General features: G+C 46.0%; 10 protein-coding genes across 10 annotated transcripts; 4 read left to right on the top strand and 6 right to left on the bottom strand.

The window, feature by feature from the left end:
- Window positions 1–251: 251 nt before the first annotated feature.
- On the top strand, window positions 252–665 carry MCYG_04414 (uncharacterized protein; the record flags this gene model as incomplete). Its single annotated transcript, XM_002846631.1, has 1 exon — window positions 252–665. The coding sequence occupies one exon, from the start codon at window positions 252–254 to the stop codon at window positions 663–665; it is 414 nt and encodes a 137-aa protein (XP_002846677.1).
- A 539-nt stretch (window positions 666–1,204) lies between these two features.
- Window positions 1,205–2,353, bottom strand: MCYG_04413 (Cwf15/Cwc15 cell cycle control family protein; the record flags this gene model as incomplete). Its single annotated transcript, XM_002846630.1, has 8 exons — window positions 1,205–1,222; window positions 1,280–1,315; window positions 1,408–1,578; window positions 1,628–1,712; window positions 1,771–2,067; window positions 2,131–2,207; window positions 2,267–2,289; window positions 2,344–2,353. 8 exons carry the CDS (start codon window positions 2,351–2,353, stop codon window positions 1,205–1,207), a joined length of 717 nt encoding a protein of 238 aa, XP_002846676.1.
- A 403-nt stretch (window positions 2,354–2,756) lies between these two features.
- On the top strand, window positions 2,757–3,695 carry MCYG_04412 (uncharacterized protein; the record flags this gene model as incomplete). The annotated part of the gene is made up of 3 exons (XM_002846629.1): window positions 2,757–3,159; window positions 3,209–3,258; window positions 3,489–3,695. The coding sequence occupies 3 exons, from the start codon at window positions 2,757–2,759 to the stop codon at window positions 3,693–3,695; spliced, it is 660 nt and encodes a 219-aa protein (XP_002846675.1).
- Window positions 3,696–4,534: 839 nt separating this feature from the next.
- MCYG_04411 (protein kinase domain-containing protein) lies at window positions 4,535–6,004 on the bottom strand (the record flags this gene model as incomplete). The annotated part of the gene is made up of 5 exons (XM_002846628.1): window positions 4,535–4,710; window positions 4,779–4,941; window positions 5,009–5,319; window positions 5,381–5,703; window positions 5,757–6,004. 5 exons carry the CDS (start codon window positions 6,002–6,004, stop codon window positions 4,535–4,537), a joined length of 1,221 nt encoding a protein of 406 aa, XP_002846674.1.
- Window positions 6,005–8,013: 2,009 nt separating this feature from the next.
- MCYG_04410 (conserved hypothetical protein) lies at window positions 8,014–9,129 on the bottom strand (the record flags this gene model as incomplete). The annotated part of the gene is made up of 2 exons (XM_002846627.1): window positions 8,014–8,617; window positions 8,675–9,129. The coding sequence occupies 2 exons, from the start codon at window positions 9,127–9,129 to the stop codon at window positions 8,014–8,016; spliced, it is 1,059 nt and encodes a 352-aa protein (XP_002846673.1).
- Window positions 9,130–11,063: 1,934 nt separating this feature from the next.
- MCYG_04409 (uncharacterized protein) lies at window positions 11,064–11,553 on the bottom strand (the record flags this gene model as incomplete). Its single annotated transcript, XM_002846626.1, has 2 exons — window positions 11,064–11,184; window positions 11,264–11,553. 2 exons carry the CDS (start codon window positions 11,551–11,553, stop codon window positions 11,064–11,066), a joined length of 411 nt encoding a protein of 136 aa, XP_002846672.1.
- Window positions 11,554–11,826: 273 nt separating this feature from the next.
- On the top strand, window positions 11,827–14,175 carry MCYG_04408 (peroxin 8; the record flags this gene model as incomplete). The annotated part of the gene is made up of 5 exons (XM_002846625.1): window positions 11,827–11,900; window positions 11,961–12,964; window positions 13,030–13,478; window positions 13,538–14,060; window positions 14,159–14,175. 5 exons carry the CDS (start codon window positions 11,827–11,829, stop codon window positions 14,173–14,175), a joined length of 2,067 nt encoding a protein of 688 aa, XP_002846671.1.
- Window positions 14,176–14,856: 681 nt separating this feature from the next.
- On the bottom strand, window positions 14,857–15,769 carry MCYG_04407 (S-isoprenylcysteine O-methyltransferase; the record flags this gene model as incomplete). The annotated part of the gene is made up of 2 exons (XM_002846624.1): window positions 14,857–14,945; window positions 15,001–15,769. The coding sequence occupies 2 exons, from the start codon at window positions 15,767–15,769 to the stop codon at window positions 14,857–14,859; spliced, it is 858 nt and encodes a 285-aa protein (XP_002846670.1).
- A 779-nt stretch (window positions 15,770–16,548) lies between these two features.
- MCYG_04406 (polyketide synthase) lies at window positions 16,549–23,193 on the bottom strand (the record flags this gene model as incomplete). The annotated part of the gene is made up of 1 exon (XM_002846623.1): window positions 16,549–23,193. The coding sequence occupies one exon, from the start codon at window positions 23,191–23,193 to the stop codon at window positions 16,549–16,551; it is 6,645 nt and encodes a 2,214-aa protein (XP_002846669.1).
- Window positions 23,194–24,319: 1,126 nt separating this feature from the next.
- On the top strand, window positions 24,320–25,742 carry MCYG_04405 (TOXD; the record flags this gene model as incomplete). The annotated part of the gene is made up of 3 exons (XM_002846622.1): window positions 24,320–24,824; window positions 24,873–25,078; window positions 25,134–25,742. 3 exons carry the CDS (start codon window positions 24,320–24,322, stop codon window positions 25,740–25,742), a joined length of 1,320 nt encoding a protein of 439 aa, XP_002846668.1.
- Window positions 25,743–26,266: the final 524 nt, after the last annotated feature.

Here is a 26,266-nt window from a genome sequence, read left to right as displayed (position 1 = left end):
TGAATGGAGTGCTGGAAGAAGTGTGAGAAAGAGACTTGGTAGCAGAGAAGATATCTCAAGAGGATGTAAGGTATTTGGATGGTATATAGAAAGAAGATATTGGGATATACCGGACGGAGGGGAGGAAAGAGGGGCCTTTTATATGTATATACGACCACCCTTTATGACGATGATATGACCATAGGGGCCATAATGACGATATTTACCCCTCCGCTAGCAGGAACTAAGCCCAAAACCCAATCCATTGCACGATGAACGTCACGCCTGCCAACTTCGGAGACGCATTGGTAAAGACGGCAGATGGTGGGTATCAGTCCTGGGTAGATGAAGAATGCGAGGGCGCAAGTTCTCCGTGGACGGGCTGGACGAGGGGGCGGCGAGATGTGATTGATCCAACCAGGTCGAACTGGCAGTCTGATACAGGGGGACGAGATCAGAAAGGTGTGCAAGGGTGGGATGGCCCCATGCAAACATACGTAGTGTTGCTTTTTGGCTCGCATAAAGTAGCATGGCGGTTTAGCTCTCGCAGAGGGCTAGGCGACATGCCGCTACAGGCCAATTGCGATACAGCATCTCTTCCGATCGAACCCCGCATCAACGCCATGAGTTTCGTCCTTGATCCACTGATGATTCGAGTTTGTTCGATAGAGGCGCAACACCACTAGAGAGCTCATCGAAGTGGCCGGAGAAATGCGATGTGTCCGTTCAAGGCGGGGAACCTATGGCCCTGGGCTGAGGGAAATACACACGGGGAATCTAGGGTAAAGGGACAGGCCAGTGCTAATACCGCCACTTAGCTTAAGCGTTTCCTGAATATTTCGACACCGGCGGGCCTTCTGTGGCTGTGCAGGGAGCTCGACAAGGGGGAGATGGAGCTTTTGCCACAGGATGAGCAGAAGGCGATGGAATATGATAACTGAGATCTGAGGCTGGGGCTGAGCACAGCCACATAGGGAACCTGATGGGCCGTCAAGCCGAGATATCGGACCATCTTTTGACAACATGCGATACAGGGGCGAAAGGGTCGGTTTGAGTAAACAATCCAGATATAGAAATTCAAATGTTGTACCTCTCGGTATAGAAACACAGGATAAACCTTATGCGTCGCCCCTCCAAAAAAATAAAAAAAAAATCCCCTCAAATAATAAAATAGCGTACAGTTGATAGTGGCGAACTCCATGGCGCCTCTAATGCCCTTATTGGCTTACCGGACATACTTAGACTGCGAAGAAGTTAGCATACCAAGCGTTTGATTCAGGGAGACTGAAAATTAACAAACCATGAATCGTTTGTGGAAATCAGATCGCAGCAAATCCTAAAATAAGACACTGGTTAGCCAGTGTACTATTCTTACAAGGCGGATAATTAACAAGGGATGGAAGAGGGGCTGATGCTAGAATGGCTTACATTGACAAACTCCTTGTCACCCTTGTTTTCAGTTCCCCGGGCTTGATTCTTGAAAATAACGTCGTCATCCCATCGTCGTTTGATATTAAAATCTTGCGGGTTGAGTAATGGGTTCCCTCGAGCAATTTCAACCTCTCGTTGCTCTTGCTCCTTTGCTGCTTGTTCTCGTTCCTATATCACAGTTAGTTGTTTTGATTGCTTCTACAGATTTCCAGCTTACCTCTCTTTCCCTCTGCTCAGCCCTCTCCCTCTTTATCTTCTCCAATTCTCGCATCAATTCAGCTGTTTCGTCTTCCTCGTCATCACTGCGGATATAGGTCAGCAAACATTTTGGGAAATGATAAGGTACTGTTTCTAATATACCTATCTTCTTCACTGCTGTCTGAATCTCCGCCATCCGAATCCGCATCTATATCTCGTGTCTCCTCCAGTATCCTCCGCCGTTTTGCTTCCGGATCTTCTTCCGTAATTCCTTCTTGCCCTGGCGCGGATTCTAGCTGTCTTTTCGGAATAGAAGACTCCGTATCAATGTTAGATGACCCTTGCCCGTCATTCCCTCCCTTGATTTTCGCAAAATGAGCAGCTTCGGCTCTCAAAAGTTCAGCACGTAAGTTGCGTGTCTCTGGTTGGGCATCTGCAGCACCTCCTTGTCCCGGTTGTCTATATAGAATAAAAATTATAATCAGCAACGATAGTAATAACCATGTCGTCGTAACTCCATACCTAACTTTAAGAAGAGTATGGGCAGGAAGAAGTCGCTGATGGTATGCTGGCCCCCTTTGAGCCTCTTTCCCTCTAGCCTATCATAGTTGTAAGTGGATTGAAGCGTAGTTAGGGAGGTTTTGATGATTTGACGTACAGGGTCGAATGTCGGTCTATGAGCTAATATGCGAGTTAGTAATGTTGAACTCCGCAGATAGACTGAATAACATATACCTGTAGTCATTTTTGTAGTTCTCTGAAAGATGTTTAAACCAATTTCTTGGTAAAAAGCGACACAGAGAGAGATGCTTCAGTCATCGTTAGCAATGGAAGAGTGTCCAAGAACTTTTAGTCACGTGATGTAAATATTAAGGTTATAGATCCCAGCTAATAAGTACGCTCAATAACTAAACGAACATCATTTCCAGGCTGTCACAAATCGCAGGGTTTACAAAAATTGAAAATAAGTATCCATTAACTACTCATTAACTAATCACGAACTGCTCATAAACTAATGAGCTATGTTCATGCGAGATAGTCACGTGGTAACGTCTTGCCACAAGCTTATAACTGGCTCCTTTACTCCATAGTTTACCATGAACTATTCAATAACTCCTCACAAAGCAAGATTTACAACATTCGCCGCCATGGCTCACCCACAAGTACAGCCTCCAGAGGTACCAACTGAAATTCGCGAGTCGTGCCAGAGACTTCAGGAGAATGCAAAGAAACTCAAAGCCCTACGGCGACTGGAGCCGAGGGCCATAAACCTTCTTACCGCTGCCGTGAAGATCATAACTGTTGAGCAGTCAATCCGTGCTTCCAAGATATACAACTCCTTTTTACACGATATTCTTCGGACATGTGGGCAGTCTGGACCGGGGCTTGTTGTATTATGCGCCGTTAGCTTGGGAAAAAATAGGGTGATCTCCTTGAGCGAGGAGAAGAGAACGATGCTCGTCAGCTGGGTTACCAACAATCAGGCTTTCCTGTATGATTCAGCTCTCTCTTCTCTCGCGGCAGAGTACGGCGTGCCAGATTCGAAAAAATGTGAGTACGGTCTTTTTAACCTATCATATAGCTTGCTAAAGCTCAATAGGTTGTGGCGATTCCGCCGACCCTATTGCCCTTCCGCTTACTGAAACAGCGGTAGAAGTCTTGCGTGAATACATGAGAGAGGGAAAAGGAGATCAGCTACAGATTTTATGTCCTGATCCATCCATACAAGAACCGTTTATGCTTATACCTTTTGAAATATGCAGTAAGATAATGAAAACTTATACGGGTTGAAAAAAATCAACTAAAGGGTGCTATCCACCCTTTGTGATTAACTTGATCTGCGCTCCCTTCATACACCAACAATAATAACCGGTTGTCAGAAACACCATAGTGGCCGTATATTCTGCATTTGGGTTGGTCTTGTAGCTGGTGATACACTTGTTGCCGACAAGTATGCTGACTGTGCCTTCGGCACTGTTATTTCTTATGACTATAGCCGTCTCGTGGTCGAAGGGCCCTCTGACAAAGACTGGATTAGAGGCAAGCCATCCACTCACTTCCGCATCAGGATATCCGGTCTAGTTTAAATTTCAGATATAGTTATCTGTATGGAAATGATATTATAACCTACCCTTTCGATGTATAGCATTTTTAATTTCTCGTCTTCTTCCGCACTACTAGTCGCATCCAATGTATATAAATCGTTCATTATCAAGAGTGTGAAGGATGTTGATCTGGTTCGATCACCGCTGCAAGGGGGAAGGGAAGTTTAATGGCGGTAAACTCGATCTGGGATCTCTGGTGCGGTCGTCAAGGTGATGACTTGTGCAAAATATGTGTTAATTTAACTTAGAACAAGATCACCAAAGGAGGTGCAGAAATCACTCTTGAAGCCCAGCTTCATGGCGCCCTGGGGGAGGTACCGTACCTTTCATATAGAATCCGTAGAAGGAGATTATACGGTTATCTGGTTAGCTGGTGATCCAAGTGAATAGAGTATGGCGAAATTCGTGATCAACTGGTTTCCCTGCTGAATTAAATGCACTGAAGGACGGCAGAATTGGGCATCCACGAGTGGGACAGGCCTCGTGATACCAAGATATCGACTCGAAGAATAGGAGAAAAGTTTAGATAGTTAGCGAACATAGAGCGCTACTCTTGAGAAGTTGAGTGGATTATAATACAAGTCTAAACGTTAGCTGGCAAATTCCTCTGGTTTTGACGAGAAAGATAGGCCTTTGCGGGAAGATTGGGTAACTAGGTGCTTTCTCCGAAGCTTTCGGCCCAACTATTTCGCGGCCTACAAAATCCGAGGTCTCCGACCACATCAAAATTGAGGTGCGTAAGTTAAGATGACCTAATTCCTTCACGTTATATTGTACAGTCAGATATGGCTTCAAATCGCCCTTGTTGAAGGTTACCATTATCAACTATTCAGCCACGGGTCTCGCAAGAGCTCCCTTGCACTCTGTCGCTCCTCTGGAACCCATCTTAGCATCTTTCGCATGAATTCCATGAAAATTTCTTGATTTCTGCCCTTCATGTATTTATCCGAATCCTCAAGAGAATTATTCGGAATTTCAACAAGTCCTCTCCAAGTGCCTATACCATCGAGATTTAGTAAATTGCTATATATGGCGCAAAGCCTTTGATTCAAACGGGAAGATTACCTGATTCATCCCAGTATTTGAGGCTTTCCTTGCTTCTTTGGAGAAATGCAGGTGGTGGTTGCCCCAGTAATGAGACAATTTCAGCTAATAAATGGGCGTTGGAATGCTTTCCATTAGGGCCTAGACCATCGAACATATAGTCGTCTTCAAATAGATCCCAAATCTTTGGATGGGTTAGAATAAACATAAACCACTATGAAGGTCCCTGAAAGATGAATTAAATCACATACCAAAACACCAACATTCCAGATGTCCACTTTTTCTGTCCATTTCATTCCCAACATAACCTCAGGGGCGCGGTATGGGCCTGGTTGTATAAGGCCTTCATGCTCCCCATCACCAATACGGGCGTCCCCAAAGTCAGATAGTAATGGCAAACCCCAAGCTCCCCAGCCTTTCTTTGGGTAAAATGGCCGAGATCGATAGACTGTGTACTTATCAACATCTTTCCGGGGCGTGGGGTTCTCGTTTTCTTGACTCTCCCATTCCGCGAAGACAGACATATCTTTTGTGCCGACCATAATATTCTTAGCTTGAATATCTATGAAATATGTTAGCGGTAGCTTGACGAAGCATAGATCAAATAATAGATAGTAATCTACCAGTATGGATGACATGGGCTTCAGAATGTAAATAATCAAGCGTAGTAAAGAGCTCCCGGAGTAATGGTTTGAGCATATCTTCTGTTAGCCGTTTATCAAGGAATGAAGCCTGGAGGTGTTGTACGCTCATCAAAAGCGGCTCATGCACAAGACATTGGTGGGGGCCATCTGGCCCACTAATCTCAAATGCATCAAGCATTGTTCTAATTTTGTATTTGCCGGGGTGTGAGGACTTTAATGATGCAAGATACTCTAAAACTTTTGTTTCATGCTCTGATTTTGAGTTGTGTATGAGGATTTTTAGTGCTGTATACTTGTGTTTACTATAACAGGGCTCAGAAGATATCCTTTCTATAGGGCCAGCATGGAAACTTACTGTAAATCGCGACATAACCAGACAGTGGAATTTGCACCATATCCAAGCTTGCTCAGTACCTGGTATCTGCCTTTCAATGTTTCACCGATATAAACAGGATAGAAAAGACCTTTTTCAAAAGCTAGCATATTCTCCTCTTCAAATTTGACTGCTGGATCTAAAATGCTAAATCCGCTGTTTCTGATGATCCGAGGAGGAGAGGGAGCCCTGAATAGGGCCCGGCGCCCCAGTTGAAGCAATTTATCCATTCTCAGGTTGAAGTTGTTTGAATGACAGGTTTGGGCTAAAGATGGTGCACTTATTTATTGCTGTCCTACCCTTGAACTAGGCCTAAATAGTGAGTAGCCAAATTGCCAAGGCGCTAGTTAGTCAGTTTCCGTTGCATATAGTAGTTAACTACTCATGAAATATCTAGTAGTTAATCGATAACTAGCCATCACTATGTCATATATCTATTTTGCTTGCAGGTTACTTGTCTGCCTAGCATCCAAATATAACTGTACATGTACAATATACCCAATTAGATGGATTGTATGACGACTGGCGGTAGATCCCCAACTCGTAATATAGCATTGATGTTGCTTGATCCCAGAGACAGGACGGATTCTTTAGCATCAAATGCCTAGTAGTTAATGATAAACTAATGACAATCTGAGGAGTAGTTTCTTTTATAAGGGTTAAGTAGCCAACCAGAGCGCAGCTGCATGGGCTCTGGGGTATCTATCTAGATTATCCCAGAGATTGTATGCCTCAGGATCCCTCAGACATTACCGATATTATCCAATTCCTGAAGATGCCTGGAAAGTGTCCGACATATTTCGAGGCCAGTCGAGGATAAATCTTGATCTTATCTTCCTGGCCCGTAGGATATAAATACAGCAGCTTGTTCTCTGAAAGTTATCTGCTTTTTAATTCCTAAGACGTCAGGTAACTGTTCACTTCTTAATTTTGAAGCAATTTGTCCGGTTGGGAAAATATCAGTTTAACATGTCCAAAGTTTTTAAACGCCTCTTTACCGTCGTTGGTAAGGTCACCCTTGACCATGTGAGGGAACAGAATATCAACGGCGATGCATGGGTGAGCAGCATCAACGGCAATGCTTCCAAAGCAGAGCAAGCTGTAAGCAATTGGCTACCCCCATTCAGTACCAAAATCGAGAATTATATTAAGATATTATATAGGATCCCCGAATCAAACAAGTCAAAATTCAGTGAGTGATATTGGAATATATATAGTGTCAGCTGGAGGTTGATATCAGTGCTAATACTGCTTTTCAGGGGAGCGATGGCCCACATGTCCCACACCGACCCCGACGATCCATTGAAGGTTATCAGCCTACAATATCTCGACAAAACAGGAAATAGAGTTAGGTCCGAACACGTCCACGAAGACGGCACGGCAAAGTCAAAATAAGGTGCTTTCATGACTAAGATTAGCCCAAAGGATCGGAAGACGATGAAGTTATAAACCATACCTTACGTATGTAATTGGTTTCGATATCTTTTGGTGTGCCTAGAACTGTACGAGAACGCTAGGAACTAAGGGGATGATGGACTTGAAAAGGATGTTATGGTTCAGATGCTCCAAAAAAGGTTTCATAAAGCAAATATCACTCAACTTTATCACAGCTGTCATTGACCACACCAATGGATCTGAATCAACATATATGACAAAATAACCATCGTTAGTGGTAAAATCAAGAGGCAATAGACCCGTCAAGCAAAGTCCTTGCGCAATGGGGGTAAATCGTCTGTTTGTAAGGCACACAAGAGGACGGGGCAAGAAAGTACCATGTTCTAGTAAGGAGATGTGAGTCGGCATCGTCGGGATTTGGAACCTTGTACCGCAGACGGAGCATAATTATTCCGATACCCCGAATTTCTGGGGTACAGCTTGCATCAGAGACATGCGGTTGCTCTATGGCTAATCCTCGACCAAGAAGCCTTTATGCTGGATTCATCCTATGTCCAGAACACAACACCGTCTCGCGTCGCAGGCTGGAAGTTTAAGCAGGCCAATGGCGACCGGCATGTTTGCTCAGAAAACGAAACCATGTGAAAATGACCTCACAATGGGTTCATTGCAGGAAAGCCTCTCGCAACCTGGAAAGTTCTGAAGACCTAAAAGTTGCTCTCATTATGGCTGGCGTTCTCCGATCTGCCATAGCTATATGTCCGCCTCCTCTCCAGTTGAAAGCCAACTGTTGTCAATCATTGAATTTCATATTGCAATGTTCTCCGCCCTTTGTTCTATAATGCTATGTCAAGTCTATAAACCTTGTAGCTGGATTAATCAACAGCCCATCCAGGTCGCGCATATTATATGCTCCTTTTTCATCATCTTGGATGGGTACCGGCTCCGGTGCATTTGGAAGGCGACTCGTGAAGCCGCACGACAGTAGCAAACCCAAAATCCTTGCTACTTTAACTACCCTAACCGTGTCACTGTCCAATCCTCCAGCTTCCTGGCTAAACGTGCTCCAGAACACGTCTTCTAACATAGCGTAGTCATCGTATCTAATCCAACCAGTTTTGAGGTTGATTTCGCTAATCAGTCGCTGGTGCGAATGGAGGTTTAAGCCAAATGGCGCAATCTCAGCTTCAGCCCAATCCACCACTCCAACTAGATTGCAGGACACCTCATCCACTATAATATTGCAGACGCCAAAATCTTTATGGAGTAGAACCATGGGAAGAGCCATGATGGCTGGTAATGATCCAAGTACACTCTGGATCAAAGAGTGAAAGCGGCTGGGGAGAGAAGAGAGTAATAGTTCCAGGTCCTTGGTATACTGATGGCGCAACTTGTCACGATACGTTTGATCAACATCCTGAGGGGCTTTCCATGAAAGAGCAAAAAATCTAATATTCCGAGTTGTCAGCAATTATTTGTATAGTTGACGAAGCATGGTAGTATACCTTGCAACATCAGCTACCAAATTCCTGCGCCATGACGAAAACTCAGGCGAGTTTTGAGGTACATGACTGTTATGCGCCAGAGTAAAGTCCAAGTAAGAAATACCAGGTATTCGGTTCATGACGTAGATGTAAAGGGGTTTTTTGTCCTTACTATCTTCACCAATCTGCCCATGGAAGGAGACATGTGGTGCAAAATGACCGTAGATATTTCGAGCCAGGATCATGATCTCCATATTCAGCTTGAAAGGCTCAAGGCGAAATTGAGCTACTAGCTCGGAATTTTGTCCGGCGTAGACAGTATAGCTGCACACACCTTGCACTTCCACCGGAACAGCAACACCACCACCATCAAGGTCTCTTGCAAAGGCATCACACGCTGAGCGAGTCGCTGTTGTTTGTTCAAAGAAAGTAGCGATTTCTCGGTCAAGAGAATACACGAGGTTGCTAGTACTCATCATAAGACTCCTGGAATGAAGGAAACAAGTGTGTAGTCAAGCGGAAATAGACACAAGAAGGGGTTTGAGCTTTGAATTATCTGAAAACAGACTCTTAAGGTTGGAGTTTGAGGTCGGGCCGAACCTAGATCAGCTGATCTTGCAGGGGTAAAAAGTATGCCAGATATCAGTTCTCGCCCGTTGTTCTTCAGGCTCATGAGATATACCACGAATAGGTCTCAGTGTTTTACATATTCGCTTCGTCCGTCGCCATATAAATCGGCAAAACATATTGCCACCACCTTCGATATCACACTGTGGTAGACTCCGTTTATACGAGTGGGAAATATCTCTGCTTGTGCATTTGCATATGTACTGTGAAAGGCAGCAAGGCTCTCCGATATAGACTAGCCTCCAACAATTAAAATACATACAAGGATCAGAAGATACTATCTACCTGGATATATTTCTAGGCCCTGCTATAATCTATCGATGTATGTAAGTACTATCTCGGACGAGGCTCAGTTAGAGGTATAGGCTCCGCCACCTAGATATGACTGGCCATGTAATAAAAATAACTCTGGTCCAGTTCATTGATACTACACCAGTCAATTACACACTGAATATGTTCCCCTATCTGGCATGCGTTCTAGAAGGGCCTTCCACTAATCTCACTAGGTCCTTTACCTGTTTCCCCCCCCCTTGTTCTCCAGTTCCCGGTAGTAACTCTCCCCTCTCGAGCGGCTCGTCCTTTTTTAATTCAGGGGCAGGGGCAGGGTATAACTTCCCTTCATCCCAAGCAATAATTTTCCAACCAAGTAACATACCATGTAAGAATTGTATAGTATATGCAGTACGTTTCTCCATCTCCCAGTCAAGTTTCCAAGCCCATTCCGGCACACGTAGCTCTCCCCAAATTTGCCGCCATTTCCACCACAAAATAAACGGAATAGTTGGATAGCGTAGCCAAAAGCTGTAGGTATAAAAAATCATTCTCAGCTGAATAATTTTTTTATAGCGTTTCTCTGGCAATATTAGAAAAACAGGCCACGAAAACTCCGTCCAAGACCTTGACCGAAGTACAGAGGGAGGCGTTTGGGCTTTGCCAGTGGTAATAGGCCCGGTCACTGTTTGCGGGAATTGCGATGCAGAATGGGTCGCCACGTTTCGCGAAAATAAAAATAACAGCTGTCTCCATCTGGACCTGGGAGACGGAATGTGGTGTTTGAGGTCGTGATAGGTCGTTGCATGGTGAGAATGTACCTCTGGTCGGTTGGTTGGTATTGAAAATAAGTTGACAAGTGGGCTTTCTAGAGTATTTTCGTGGGAAAGCAAAGGGCCAACGGGGTATATACGTGTCTCGATGCTAGTTATATATAGGTGCCTGTAACTAAGTATCCCTGTTGATACTTGGCCTTGCTTGGTATGAGGGAGAGACAAGTGGCTTTAATCGCCGGTCAGTTGAACCAATGATAAGCGTGAATGTACCCCTTATCCTCCGAGCGAAATTCACGTAACCGTGCATTAAAATAATGAGATCGGACGAATGAAGTCTATCTGCACTTAAAGCAAAGGTATTTCAACCCAAAACCATGAGCCAGTTCTCCTAATTTGCGTTTCAATTCTCTTTGTTTCTTCAAAGGCTCCATGGTTAACAACAATCCAAGGTTTAAATTCCATATTCGCACATGTATCCTGCATCCAGAGCTCCCATATGAGCTTTGACTCAATATGTCGTTGTATTTAAACCCTTCGGGTTGGGCAAAGTACCCTTTGATGGGGTACTAAGACCAGTATATATGAGGTATATACCCGTAATAAGGTTGGTCATCTCAAGCTTTGATAAAGTTGTTGTAATGATGTTCATTATCGCCAGAACCGTAGTTGCCAAGAGCTCCAATATCAGCTCCAGTATACAGTTGTATAAAGATAACCCGGGAACTTTAAGAATGCAATCATAGTCCACCATGGAATGAGAAACAAGACACAATGAGAACCAGCACGTTTATGCAGCCCCAGGCGAATGGCACCCATGTTGACATTCGAAAACTTCCCGCCTCATAAACTAATCCGAGACTAGATAGAGAAGAAAAAATTAGTTACAGGGAGCCATTTGAATTAATTCCGGGCTTATTCCCAGAGGTCTTGATCTTACATTAGTCCAACAACACTTCCGGCTAACAGAGCTTCCAGTGCAGAGACAATTGCGTATACGAGTGGAATAGCCCACATAAGCTTCCAACTTTGTCGCTGCCGGATAGCAGCGTAGAATGCTACACCCATATGAGTCCCGCCATAGAATATCAGTGTCCAATACAATGTGAACCGCCAGACATCTTCCATATGATAGAGATGTTTCGGCGTTTGGTTTAGAGGCTTAAACGGGAGGTATAGGGATGGAAACTCCGGGGTAACATATTCGGCTGGTAGCATATGCGAAGCCATATCTCCGTCGGCACTGCATACTGGCTGGGCAAGATACCGTCTCCGTCGTTGGTGGCTTCAATTGTAGGCGGCGTTGTTTGTTATCAAACGTTGATCTGATTTTGCCTTTTTTGCAAGCGCGCCAGTTTTAGTATCTATCACGTGATATAACTATAATTTGGGCCTCGGCAAGAAATCGACCTGGGGAAGCTTTAAAGACTTGTCAAGGACAACTTCTGGGATAGAGAAACAGTATGCCTATGGAATGCAACGAGAAAAGGGTTAAAGGGAGCCATGGGAACTGAAAGGTCCCTTGCGACACTATTGCGGTCGCTTCAGACTGCAACATCCCCACAAGATGCGCTCAAGTATGACCTTTCCGCGAATGCATAATCCAGAGGAGCGATGCTAACATATTTCTTTACCAGTCTCTTACCGTCAGCTTTGGGTCATCTAACCTTGCTCGCCAATCCTTTGAATGTCACACTTTTATCTACTCAGCTGCTTTGTTCGGAATCACTGTGGGGGCTAGCTCCTCTTGATTTACACTCCTGTCGCCGGATCCTGAGCGTCTTCAACACAGCAGCAATCACTATCGTAAACCATGAATCTGCCTATGATCCGCACTCCCCGAACCTACAACGCCGTGGGCTGGAGCGAGAAGACTGGCTGAAGGCTGTGGTAAACGGCGCGGACGAGAAGTCGCCACGATGGCGGCATCTTCTTCTCCTTGGTGGACTGTTGCTAGGATTCGAAGGCCAAAATCGTCGAAGTCTACCATATAGTTTAAGGAAAAAGTTGGAAGCTGCTCTGGTGACTGGAATACAACTATCCCTCGACGAACTTGCATCTACTCCAACGATAGCCGCGTATACGATCGTACTTGTTCTAAACTATACTTTTGAACTACTATCAGACTGGGAACGTAGCAGGATCAACTACGACATCCTACTTCCTATAATAGCTGATGCTGCATTCCTATCGCCAGAAGGACTTGAATCTGGATACTTTCTCGGCTCTATCGATAGAGGAATCATGGAAATACCTGGCCAGGGCAAGTTTGGCTGGCCAGAAAACTCGCCATCATACCACCAAGCCAAAGCTATATTAGCGAGGCCCTTAGTTGGTTCCTTCGGACCGTTGTCTAGATTGATAGCGCATGCAATTGAGAACACCAATAATCGTGGACAGGTCATCCAAGTACTGGACTCACTATTCGAGTTATCTAGAACACTGATGGTCCAATGGCGCCAAAACAAACTGTCGGAAATTGACCAATCTGAGGAATCTGAATTTCTAGACGCGGCCTCAATACAGACTACTGTTCCTACCCTCTGGAAATTACTAAATATACCGCTCTTTTCTTTTATCATTGTCCTACGCGCGATCCTCGGAAGAGTGCTTAACGATCCTATTCTAGCCTCTGATAGGAGTAAGTATACATCTAGCTTCAACCATTTTACTAGTTACAGCGGCACTCACCATAATTTTCAACAGGCAGCCCCTTTATTGCTTCCAAGTCTCTTAAATCCCTCCGGCATCTTGCCTTTATCACCTCAAGAACCGGATATAGCAGCTCATCGCAATATGTCTTTGTTAATTTGACGGCCATTGATATCCTCGCACAGTATCCTAACTTATCAGAGGACTTCTTAGAAGAGATTCGGCCGTCCGACTCGTCAAAGATCCCTCCTCATCCGCTAGACAGATGTCTAGACCTCTTCTTCCTCAACACAGCTGAGCATTTCAGTTTGATAGTATCGCCTATCTTAAATGAGCGTCTCCTACTATCAGCCGCACAGCCTTATCTCGCAGCGGGGGGGAACAACCATTTATTGGAAATATTTGAATCTGCTCATAGCGTGGTCCTTGCTGTCCTTGCAGCCCCACAAAGCGCTGATATGGCTGCGAAACATCTCCCATCCTATGTCAATACCCTATTTACTGTATGTGGTAGCCTGTTTAACCCAAACCATACTCGGTATCGCTTACTTACTCTACATAGGTTTTTCCGCAAAATCTATCAGCGAGACAATTTCGACTCGCTTTTAAAACTATCCTTAAAATAACAGCTCCCCCTTCTCCTCTTGCTAACAGTCAGCCATATCTACCTTCGGTCCTCCTCCAACTTTTATATGATAGAGCTATAGATGCACCTACAACGCCACTATTACCGCCAGCCACTGACTCAACCCCAAACCCAGCATCAGAGGACCTTTCCGAGCAAGGTGTGCTTACAATGAGTATAATTGATGGCCTTCCTTTTCTCCGGGTGGAGCTACTCGAAGACTGGTTAGACCTGACTGTTGATATAATAAACCGCATCCCGGACAAAGACATGAGGAGAAAATGCCAAGAGAAGTTCTGGGATACGTTGAGCAATGGCGATATGGATGTTGAAAGAGCCAACTTCTGTGTGACGTGGTGGAGTACGCGATCAGGCAGAGATATGCTTCTACAGAAGTCCGAGGAAGAGGATGCTCAGATGTTGAGTATGAGCGGTGGATTACTCTCACAGCCCTTACAGAGTAAGATGTAGCTGTGTATACGAGCTTGGACTTGACCTCAACATTTATTATATACATATTAGCAATAGAACTAATTTAATTATATTTACTATACCCAGTAATCTTCGACAGTTGAAAAGTTTTTACTACATCATCTCAATCCTCATAACTCTTCCAACTCGAGATTTCAACACTTGGAACCAAAATATAGCCCACCAAGGTAATGATATTCTTGGGTAGTGATAGATAAGGAGGTATACTGAATGTATTGGAAGATGTATATGGTGTGTCCGGTAGCCATAGGATTCATACGTCTGTGTTCGGACTCTACACATGGTAGCAAAATTTTGATATTCCTTGCTCCTTTGGTGAAGAATTTTGGTAGATGGTATATATTTTGTATGGGATAAAGCATGAGGTAGTTTTATATTGCCTCTCCCGTCGGTGAAGTTGATGCTATAAGTATCATAGTGATAATTTCCGCTAGAGTAAAAGGTAAAGAATTACCATCACTCTCCGCCTGGCCCCCTTCACTTTGAAGCCTTCTTCTATCCATTCTGGTCACATTAAGTGATATGGTATTAAGTAAAAATGCACCTGTGTGTATGCAACAAATACAAACAAATAAAACACACAAGAAGTACATAAAAGTCAAGTGCAGAATGGCCAAAGTTTGCACAATTCATATTATAGAAGATTATACGTTAAAGCAGCAAACAGTGTCTGTTTGGATAACTGAATGATAATATTTTGTCAAGATACTTAACTCCCATGCATCCATCCTGAATAATAGCAAAAAATGCGGAAAGAGTATCAACTAGCGAATGAACGGGATCCCTACCCAGGTCTTGCTCTTATATTCCACGTACTCATCACCAAAAAACCCGATTAAGAGCTTTTCCTCTCCTGGATAAATGTATTAGTTAATAATTCCAGTCCAACTGGAGGTTAATATACTCACTCTGTATCCGAGATGAAAAAAATTTCCATAGCACAACGGCATATCCAATAAAACAGACGAAATTCCCAAGAACCAGTTGTGTCCCCAGTCCCCACCAGAAGAATCCGAAATAGCTTGGATGTCGAAGGACACTGTATAAGCCGGTCTTTACGAGGACATGCTCATCTCTTCGTTGGGTCTGGACTGTATGGGTGAAGTTTGATCCTGCCTGGACCATGGCAAGACTCCGGATAATTTGTCCAATAAGTACCAGGACTAGACCAACAGTTACTTGCAGTCTTACTCCACCGAAGAGTATAGAAGTCCATCGTAGATAACCCTCCGGAAGTAAAAGGCGATTCAAGAGACATTCAGCCATCGCAGAGCCATGGGCAATATTGTATGCTGCACCATTTGAGCTCAGAAGGAAGGCTGATATTGTTGCAAATGAAGTGCTATAAGCTGCAGTTATGTAGAACTCGAGAAAATGGAAAAGAGCCAGACATGTAACGAAGAAGGGGGCGCGCCATAAAGCATTTGAATTGCAGACCAGTATAATGGTGAGCAATGAGCAGAGCCCAGCCGCTTGACCAAGGAGAAATGATCTGATGGAGATACCGGCGAGAGACCTATTGCCGCCGGGAAGATTGGAGCGGTCAACTGGCCGTCTGGTATAATCTGTGTCTGTACTGTCATCGGAATCGTATGAAGAGTCGGAGTCCAGCGGTGAGGGGCGTGTTCGTACATTATACTGCCCGTCCACTGGACCAGTTCCAGTTGTTCCCGGCATGGTTATATTCTTTTTAATATTTAGTGAGGATGGTATAGCGAGGTGGTTGAGAAGGGAAGAGTCCGGCGAGTTTCCCAGAAGTCGTCTATCCTAGCCCATCTTCCTTTTATCCATCCTCTAACAATAGAACTGTTGAACGAACAATGCAAGCGAGGTTTATATTCAACGACAATTAAGTTATTTATGTGGGTAGAGATTTAAATTTAATTCAATTGATTGGTTGAATTTTATCGCATTATATTGGCTGTCTACAATAACCTTAAATGGATCAACAAATTATCAACCGTCAACATTATTCGTCCTTCATTTCTACATTAAAAGAATATCTATCCCATTTACCTACGACGCTGCATTCGACAGCAGACACTTAGTCAAAGGACGGAGAAACATTTGTTACTGGAGGGGCCAATATACAGACTTGTCGCCAGGGGCCTTTTATACGCTCACCTAGCTGTTTATTTTGCTATCCACTATCTTTGACCAGCAAGACACAGCCATGGCGGGCCCCCCAGAGGAGCTTGAAATTCGCTGCTATCAACATATGTTACATACTCTCCCTCTTCGCGGATGTTGGGTAAAATCTGCCTGAATGAGAGCGAATAGGGTATGGATGGGATAGCAAATTTGCCTGATTACCACTGGCCTTTTATAGCTAGCGGATTCAAAGACTCTCATATAAGATCAGAAACTTGATTAAACAAAATTTGACTGGCCTTAATCCAATAGTTGGTGTTGGAATGGATATCTACAACACAATAACTTATACAGAGTTGACCGCTTCAATCTAGGAATCCCGTCTCTTTCCAGGCCCTGATGTAGCTTCTAGCCACTTCAACGCCCACCGGGGCCAGAGCACGCATAGCAGGAGAATGTTGTCTTGCCTTCATTGTATCTAGTATTAGCCTGCCACACGATAATCGTTCAAAGTTATGTTCCAGAAAGTTCACCAATCTTGCAGCTGGGTTCTCGGTTTCTGACTTAGATGAAGAGGCAACCACGTCCAGCCATTCTTTGAATGGCATTAATCGGCTCTCTGGGATACCAAGATCACTGGTAAATATGGACGATATATCATCCCATGGACGGCCGACTGTGTCGTCGATATGATAAATAGGCCATGGTTCTGGCGCTAACTTGTCTCCAATATATAATAAATCTACAAGTATTTCCGCAACAGCGTCAACAGGGATCCATCTTACGGTGCCGCTGAACTTGGGCCATGCTCCAAGTGACTGCGCCGATTTGACGATAAAGGGTATCTGCTCTACAGAATTCCACACACCGCTAATTGACGAACCCGCAATCTGTGCTGGACGAACTGCCATGGTTCGGAATAGCGTAGGGTGCTTATGCAGCGTCTCCTCTAGCATTCGCTCACACACCCATTTCGCTTCACCGTATCCTGGGGGCAAGACAGAATCCATGTCGACACGATCCTCGGGAACCACAGATTCCTTGGAACATCCAACAACGCTAAGTGAACTGACCATCTGGAATCCAACTCGTCGGCTTGCTGCCATATCACGAGCGAGATCTAGCAGATTTCTCATCGTCTGGAACTGTGATGTAAAGGCAGACATGGGACGGGAACCGCTCAGGGGCCATGCACTGTGAATGATATGTGAGCCATGCCGTGTAAGCCACTGATACTCGGATATTTCGAGTCCCAAGTTGGGCAAGGATGAATCGGTCTCCAGGATACGCAGCTTTGAACGAGCTTCAGGTGTAAGTGTGATGCCACGGCTAGAGAAAGCGTTCTCCTGTCGGGTTTCTGCTGGCATGGGGCGGCGCCGATTGATACAGACTACCGTCTTTACTGAGGAATTCAGGGACAGAGTGGCGACAATGTGAGCACCTAGGCTTCCAGTAGCTCCTGTGACAATGACGGTGGCAGCATCATTAGAATTTGTGACGAACTCGCTAGTATGCGTCGGTTTCGCAGACATCCAACCCGCTGTGTATTCTCTCACGTATCCCTCAGCTTCAGCCTCGCGTGACCTAATATCTGTCCTCATTTGTTCTTCAAAGTCCCCGTTCTTGGACTTGATGGCAAGGAAATCGTCCGTCGAGATAGGAGTTTCTGGCTCTGAAGCGGATGCAGGTGTCGTGGGATGACTTTTCTCTCGGCTCGAATCGCCCACACTGTCTTCATTACTATCATCCGTGGCTGCAGCCCTCCAGGCACCTTGAGATAAGGCGCTGGTAACGAGAGTGACTATATCACCCACGGTAATGGCTGCAAGTAACTCTGGCAAGTCAAGCTTACAGTCAAATGCTGTATTTATTTCTCGCAGCAGCTCGATGCCCATCAACGAGTCAATACCAATATCAGCAGCAATTGTATTAACCGACACCGTATCGACTTCCGCACCTACAACGCTAGCAAGGACCTTCTTAATCTCCACAGTGAGCGCAGACTTTTGTGGTTGGGAAGATACTCCCTTGGCCTCTTTATTCTCCTCCCTTCGCGTCTTCGAATCGCTTTCCACAACACTCCGAGATATTTTTAGCGTAGGAATTTCCGTTGCACCATTTGCATTCATGTTCAAAGCCCACTCATCCCTTGTGAGGTTCATCAATAACCTCTTCATTGACCCAATGCTCATACGAGTATACTGAAGCCCCAATATAACCTCAACTAGCTCCCCGTTTGCGGCATTGAACACGAAGGCATCTGCCATATACACTTTAGCTGAAACTTGAGAATGCCGTGCATATACATGCCATATATCCTGTGTCTGTCCTGGTTGCAGAATACCCCGTGGCGAGCGCATGACGAGTTCAACGTCACTTCCTATATGGATTTCTCCAGGCTTCGCATCCGACATGCAGTTCAAGAAGAGGCCTGAGACCTGCTTAAATGAATCGTGGAGAGCAATATCCAAAAAGCTCTCACCAGCATGTTTACGATGCACTCGCCCTGCACACTCCGTTTTCTTGCCAACTACAGCGTGCATGGCGTTGTATTGATCGGAATATTCAATAAACTCAGAAAAGGCTCGGTATACCTGGCGCCCTTGCAAGACATCTACATCTGGACCACCCGCTTCAGCCAACAGCCTAGCACATTGCTCATATGGTACAAGGCGCTCAAAGCGTGCAAACTGGGCTACGAAAGTAGGATCAGCGGGCGAGCGAATATGGAGTCGGCCGTGAAGATGTCTCCTGGGCAAAGTGCCTTCTGCACTGGTGCTAGACACATTTAGCTGCCACATGGTATGTTCTACATTGACAGCCTCATAATCTATCCACACTTTTCGAGACGAGTCAACACAGATGGGTGTGGGAATATTAGCATCTAGCATCGTAGGGATCATACCCTGCTCCCTCCAAGCCGGATGAAGGCTGAGCAAGGCCTCTACAGCCATATCTGACTGAACGGTTCCCGATAGCACAGGTGCCGTGTGGGCAAATACGTGACCAGAAACTAGTCTCTTGAACGTCTCCGATACTAAATTGACGCGGAATCGTGGGTGCTTGGTATCATTGCCCTGGTAGCCGACGAATTCCCATAAAGGCAAACTCTTGGGATCGTTCACAGATTCGTTTTGAGCCAGACTTGCTACAAGTTCTGATGCGGATTTAAAGTCCATCCAATGCCGCGACTTCTCGAACTGATACGGCGGCAGGAGAATATGCGTGTAGTCTTTTGTCTGCAGCGCGTGATGTGCCCAAAATGCCACACGAAGCCCTTGATTCCACAGCGAAACGGTAGTATCAGTGAGGCCATCGAGGCCCTTATCATTCGTCAGATTGACGGATTCAAAATGATGGAATTTGCGAACCTGTTCTGTAAGCGCACGGCTAGCCATGACAGTAATTGTCGAGCTGGATCCTGCTTCGAGGAAGATTGCAGACGGGTACTTTTTAGCTATACGCTGTATAGCATGGGAGAAGAATACAGGGTTACGCATGTGTTCCGAGACGAACTTAGAGGTCAGTGGACCAGTAAAGGCTGTCTCGGTGGCTCTTTCAAACGGAATCAATGGCTCGTTGAACTCGATATCATTGCCTACCTGCTCTAGTCGATCAACGAGCGGGTCAACGAGAGTAGAGTGGAAAGCGTTAGTGACGTTGAGCCGTTTACTCTTGAGCCCTGAGAATCTATCACCAGCAATAGCCTCCACCAGTGCATCTATAACTGTAACTGACCCTGCTACGGTAAAACTCCGGGGGCCATTGTAGCAGGCGATTGTGGCAGGATTGTTAGGCAATTGTTGGCGTAAATGCTCCAGGAGCCCCTGAACGAGCGACTCGTTGCCATCAATAGCCATCATGGCTCCCGTTTCATCGCCCCACTCATCACGCACCAATTGTGCACGGCAAGAGACTAACTTGAGGGCGTGTTTAAGACTCAGAATTCCAGAGATGCATAAAGCCGTGAGCTCACCAAAGCTGTGGCCAACAACACTCACAACCTTGCCTGCCAGCCCACAGCCAATCCAGGTCTGGGTACTAGCATATTGCATGGAGAAGAGGGCCACCTGTAACGTTACAGGATCGGGTAATGGTGTGCGAGAGAAGATACCCGGAAATATACTAGGCAAACCTAGCTCGCCCTTCACCATCTTGTCACATTCGTCAAGATGATGGCGGAAGATAGCGATGCAGTCATATAGCTTGCGGTCAAGGCCGATAAATGTTGAGACTTGGCCACCAAAACACAGGACAACAGGTCTCTCGGCTTGTGTTTCTACCATGCCAGCTTCAGATACACTATCGAGCGTTCTTTGTAAATCGTTTACGGAGTGGCAGCGAAAAGTGCAACGTTGCGGTAGGTCAGGATTGCTCTGCCGGTTAATATTAAAGGATAGATCTGCTAGTGCAGATCTGGGCTGAGTTCTGATGAGGGCGGCGAGTTTAACTGCATATTCCTTAACTGCGCGTGCGTCAAACCCTGAGATGAAGAAAGGAAACCGTCCTTCTAGCATCTTAATGGATGGTGCAACGCCCTGGCCCTGGTGCTCGCTTACAATGGATGTAGTTGGGGCTGCTACTACCATGGCGGCATTGGACCCAGATGCACCATAATTATTAACCAGAACTACCTTATTCCGACTATCCCAGCTTCTAAGCGATGTCACAATCTCCATCATGTCTGAGTCAGCCGCAGCTTTGATCGTAGAGTTTAGCTTGCTAAAGCTAGCTTGTGGCGGGATATACCCTTCATGCATCATCATAAGGACCTTGATGAGGGATATGACGCCAGAACTGCCCTCCGTATGCCCAATATGCCCCTTAACAGAACCTATTGGCAAGGGTTGACTTCGGATCGGACCGCCAACCGCCTTCCGCAAAGCTGCCCACTCCGCTGGGTCACCCACAGCCGTACCTGTGCCATGAGCTTCGACGAGAGCGATGTCCTTGGGTGACACGCCCGCCTTTCTAACGACATCCCCGAATAGTTGTGCTAGTGATGGTGAGTTCGGCACGAAGATGGGTGTGTGGTTCTGGTTCTGGTACACTGCCGAACTAGCCAGGCGACCGAGGATCGGGTTGCCATCAGCTCGCGCATCTGCCATGCGCTTAAGGAAGACACAGGCAACACCCTCAGCTCGGCAATACCCGTCACCTTTCTCATCAAATGGCTTACATTGGCCCGTGGGACTCAGAAAGCTTGCTTCAGTTAGGTTCTGAAACCAATGTGGATTGGTTAGGATACAGACACCCCCAGCTAGCGCTGCATAACACTCGCCATTTCGAAGATTGTTGCAGGCAGTATGGATGGCGACTGCTGAAGATGAGCATGCTGTGTCAAATGCAATGGCTGGACCTGTCCAGCCAAAATGATTCGCTACACGCCCTGGAAGGTAACTCTGCAAGTTACCCGTGGCCATGAAGGCATTAAGGGGGTGCGTGGCTACGTTGTGCTCGTAATCAACTGATGGCGAGCCAATATATACACCAACATGGCTTCGATCGATGCCTTCTCGCCTAGCTCTCATTATCTCAGTAAACATGCCAGCCTGGTCGGCAGCCTGGTACGCTGCTTGAAGAAGCAGGCGATGCTGAGGGTCCATGGCTGCCGATTCACGGGGGCTGCGCTTAAAGAACCTGTGGTCGAACGCGTCAATATTGTGAACAAAATTGCAGAAGTAATCACGAGTGTCAGGCTTGCGGAAAAGCGAATCAAAGTTCAATCGTTCCCGTGTCACTTTCTCATGCTGCGAGGTGCCTTTGCGGAGGAGCTGGGAGAACTCATGCAGGTCATCGGCACCCGCAACTTTTATAGACATCCCCACTATGGCAATAGCATTGTCATCATCTATGTTACCATTCGTTGGGTTGTCATTCCTCCAGAGATCTGGCTGCTCCTGAACATCCGCGAAATACACCGCCCTTGATCCTATATCGCGGACAAGAGTCGGCGGTAAACACCTATCTGGCCCAAATATTATCATTGATGCCTCGCTGCTATCAAGATATGCAGACTTTATTGCTGAAAACGTGCCATACCAGTCGCACTGTCTTGCGAATAATGTCTCCAGAACATGACTGTGGAGAGTGTTATCTCCAGGCTCAAGGTGTTTTCCGTTCCCAGCATTGGTGAATGTCATTAATGCCAAGCGATTTACTTTTGCGAACTGGAAGTCTTGCCTTTTGTTACAGAAAACAATAAGGTGTTGGATTTCTTTTTTGTAATTGCCGTTTGGGCTATGCAGCTCGCCCTGAAAACCTGTGTCTGATAGCACAATCCCAGCAGCACGAGCCTTTCTAACGAGTCTTGCTGCAGCCCGTTCTGAGACCGTAACTGTGGCTCGAGCCTCGTCAAAGAGCAGTGAAATATATGCATCAGGTGAAATACCACCGACTATATTCCACAGGTCTTGCTGTTGCTTCGCATTTGTCCACGCTACTGCATACGTTCGATGTGGGTTTCGCTTGTGTTGAGTGTCGCTCAAAGCACCTGCTAGCATAGCTATACGCACAGCTACAGCGCCATAGTGATCAAGTTCTTCCATATTATGGGCACTAGCAACTGCATAAGCTCCCAACAAACCCATACAGAAACCGAGTACAGGTTCTTTTCTGGTGACTTGATCCACTTGAGGATCTGACATGGCCCCCTTGCTTTTGTTCTGCAGATATTGCCGGTACTCGGTGAGCTGTGCCAGCACAATCAATGGCACAAACACCGCAGCTGGTAGTGTTCCCCCCTGGATATCTATGCCTTTGTGTCCATCACTTTCAAGCCATACGTGGAAGTTTTCCAGGAGCTGCCTTCCCTCGTAACTGGCTGCGCCTAAAAACATAGGTAGCTCTTTATTAAGAGCATCCCAATAATTTGGCAGTCCTGCCACTATATCAAGCACCCATTGACGACATAACTTGCTTTGAAGTGTTTTCTTGATGCCATTTATTGCCTGCTCGCTGTAGGCAATCTGCGACCCGAATATTAGCAGATTATGGCCTATGTTCTGCATTTTTGGCCAAGATTGGATCGAAAGCTCAACGAGGAAAAGTGTACTGGCGAAATATTCAGTATGAACACAATCTTCATGCGCTTAAATAAATCAACGGCTCGAATTCGATCAAGTATTCAACACAGAAGACAACATATGCGGATTCTAATATTGATTTTACCCGTAAGTTTACAACGATTTTATGTTTTCTAACTATTCATTTGTAGTCGACCCCTTCCACCAGGCCCATAATGTGCCAAGTCTACCGGTTTGAGCCCCAATATCTCCATCGAGCCCATAGCCATCCATTACATTGGCAGAACAGTGGCCACCCCATGCTTACCCCAACCCCAGATTCCCGTCACCAGATGAACAAGCCGTCTTCTTGTAGCTGACGCGTCATACTCTGGTCCTCTAATGGACACACGCTGGTTTCGGCTACAAGTGCTTCATTATTTCAATTGCCGTACATGGATTTAAGGAATCTGCTCTATAACTAACCGCCCCCTGAAGGAAATTACAAGGACAGACCGTCCGGATACGTCTAGCGTCCCGTATACTGGCTGTCTAGAGGCATTACATGTTTATCCTGGTCTTGTAGACACCACGACTCTACACTTTAACTAATACATGGAATATAATCATGTATCACCGATATGTTCTGAGAATGCCCTGCCATTCGACGGCCATAGCAAGTTGTGGTTTGCAGGAATGAGCTAATATTCTGGTCATCATGCAGCTACTTTCTTACATGCAGCAACAAGCCATATCAAAGCATAGTTACATCATTCACCTCCGCAATAACCAGGGTTTCTGCAGGGTGTGAGATCCTGTTTTCCCATCTGCAAATAGCTATCAGCCCAGACATTTACCTTGCTAGCCAATCTCATCGCATATAGGCAAAAAAACCGCGTAACCTTATATTAACCCCTGTTTCCGAGCCGCTATACGATAAAAGACGGATATATCAATTCATAAGACGTACAATCGGGGGAACAGGAGCATATCCAAAAACGAAAACAGTGAATTACTTAGCTGGCTATATATGAGCGAAGAGCAATGGTATCGACCCTTATATAGCTGGACATTTTGATATATTTCTCTGCTGTAAACATCCCTTAACGCCTAAGCTATATTTCAATTAAACATGACCTCAAACCTCGTCTCCACGGCTGGAGAAGCCCCAAATATTGCCATTGTTGGCGGTGGTCTAATTGGAGTTATGCTTGGTCTCGGCCTCTCACATCGCGGGATCCCCTTTACTATCTACGAACGCGCTTCTCACTGGCATGAGATTAGTGCCGGTATCGCCCTGACCGGTATTGCACATCAAAGTATGCAGAAACTCCATCCAGGCATCCTCCCTGCGCTTCGTCGAGTCGCAAATCCCAACCATTTCAGCTTTTGGGACGGTTTCCATCCCTCAACCAGGGAGGCAGGCCAAGCCCCTGAGGCTCTCTACTTTTTGCTAGATGGTCCTGGAACTGATTATTGGTGCTGTATGAGGTCTCAATTTCTCAGCGAGTTGGTTGCTCTGCTCCCCGAGGGATCTACCCACTTCAACAAGGAGCTCGATAGTTATGTAGACGAGCCAAGTCACCGACAGGTAGTTTTGCAGTTTACGGATGGAACTACTGCCGAAGCGGATGTTTGTGAGTTTCCCCTTGGATGGCCCTGGAAAAATACTGACTCTGCAAAAGTACTCGGCTGTGATGGCATCCATTCACGGACCAGGCAGCTCCTTTTCGGGGAAGATAACCCGGTATCACACGCTAGTTTCACTCATCAGCTGGCTTACCGCGCAACTGTCCCTATATCTGAAGCAATGGATATATTGGGTGAGGAGAAAGGAGGCAGCGGTTTCTGTGTTCACATTGGTCCAAACGCTTATGTGCCATCCTATCCCGTAAGCCGTCAATTCTGCTCTTAGGTTATTCCTCAGATTACTGACTCTTACAAAGATGCTGAATGGGGCCGAGAAGATTCTCAATCTAGTGACAGTTATCTATACTCCAGAGCCATGGTCTCATGGCCAAAAAATGGTAGCCCCAGCAACCCACGAGGAAGTTGCCAAAGTCTTCGAAGGTTGGAGCCCCCATGTCTGTGACCTCATTTCTAAATTTCCTGAAAAGCTCATGAAATGGGGTATCTTTGACATGGCTGACCACCCGGCACCGACATATGCCAGAGGTCGCGTCGCCATCCTTGGTGACGCTGCTCACGCCAGCACACCATTCCTCGGTTCCGGTGGAGCCATGGGCATAGAAGATGCACTGGCGATGGCGTCCGCAATGCATGATGTCAGTAAAACTACACCAAGTACTATGTCCATCCCCGCTGCACTACAGGCATTTAGTGCGGTACGGCTGGAAAGATCACGTTGGTTGGTACAGAGTTCGCGGGAGATGGGCGTTATATTCCAGTGGCGAGATTCTTCAGCTGGCAATGATGGCACGCGGTTTAGGGAGGAGGCCGAGCATCGGATGAATGAGGTGTGGGAATTTAATGCTGGTGACATGGTTGACCAGATCCGAGCGGAGTTTGAGCAGAGGGTATCTGCAAAAGTTTAAGGCCCTTGTCTTTCTTCTACATGCTTAAGCGACTTCTCGTATATTCTGACATACTGCATAAACCGCCGAAGAACTTTTATTCCAAAGCCACATTTTGTCCTACAACGTATCATTAGTTTTCATTACGTGTTTGCACGCTCCTAGTGTACATGGTCCTAAAGACCAGCGTAGAGGATGATCATGAAGCAAAACTAACAGGACGACTCCGCTTTTCAAACATCCCTGACTCCAGAGGGCCCGTGAACTCCTAGAAAGCTGCAGAGTATCCTCCCTTGAGCAGTCTTTATAATCCTTGCGAGATATAAACCGTGCATCAAGCACCTCCATGACATCCCGTGCAATGTTGTATATCTACAGCTGAGCGCACGGAGTCCATCGCCAAGGGTGGGTCCGTCCGGGTGGAGACAAGGGGCCGACCCGGCTGGGCGGCGATGTGGAGTTTCGCCAAAGTCAGATTGTATAAAAACGAAGATGACATGGAGAGAATTGAGAAAACGGGTTAATGGCAGGCTAAAGACGGCTAT

Source organism: Microsporum canis, genomic scaffold (genome assembly GCF_000151145.1).
Source record: "Microsporum canis CBS 113480 supercont1.4 genomic scaffold, whole genome shotgun sequence".
Taxonomy (NCBI): Eukaryota; Fungi; Ascomycota; class Eurotiomycetes; order Onygenales; family Arthrodermataceae; genus Microsporum; species Microsporum canis.
This window is presented reverse-complemented; position numbering and strand designations above follow the sequence as displayed.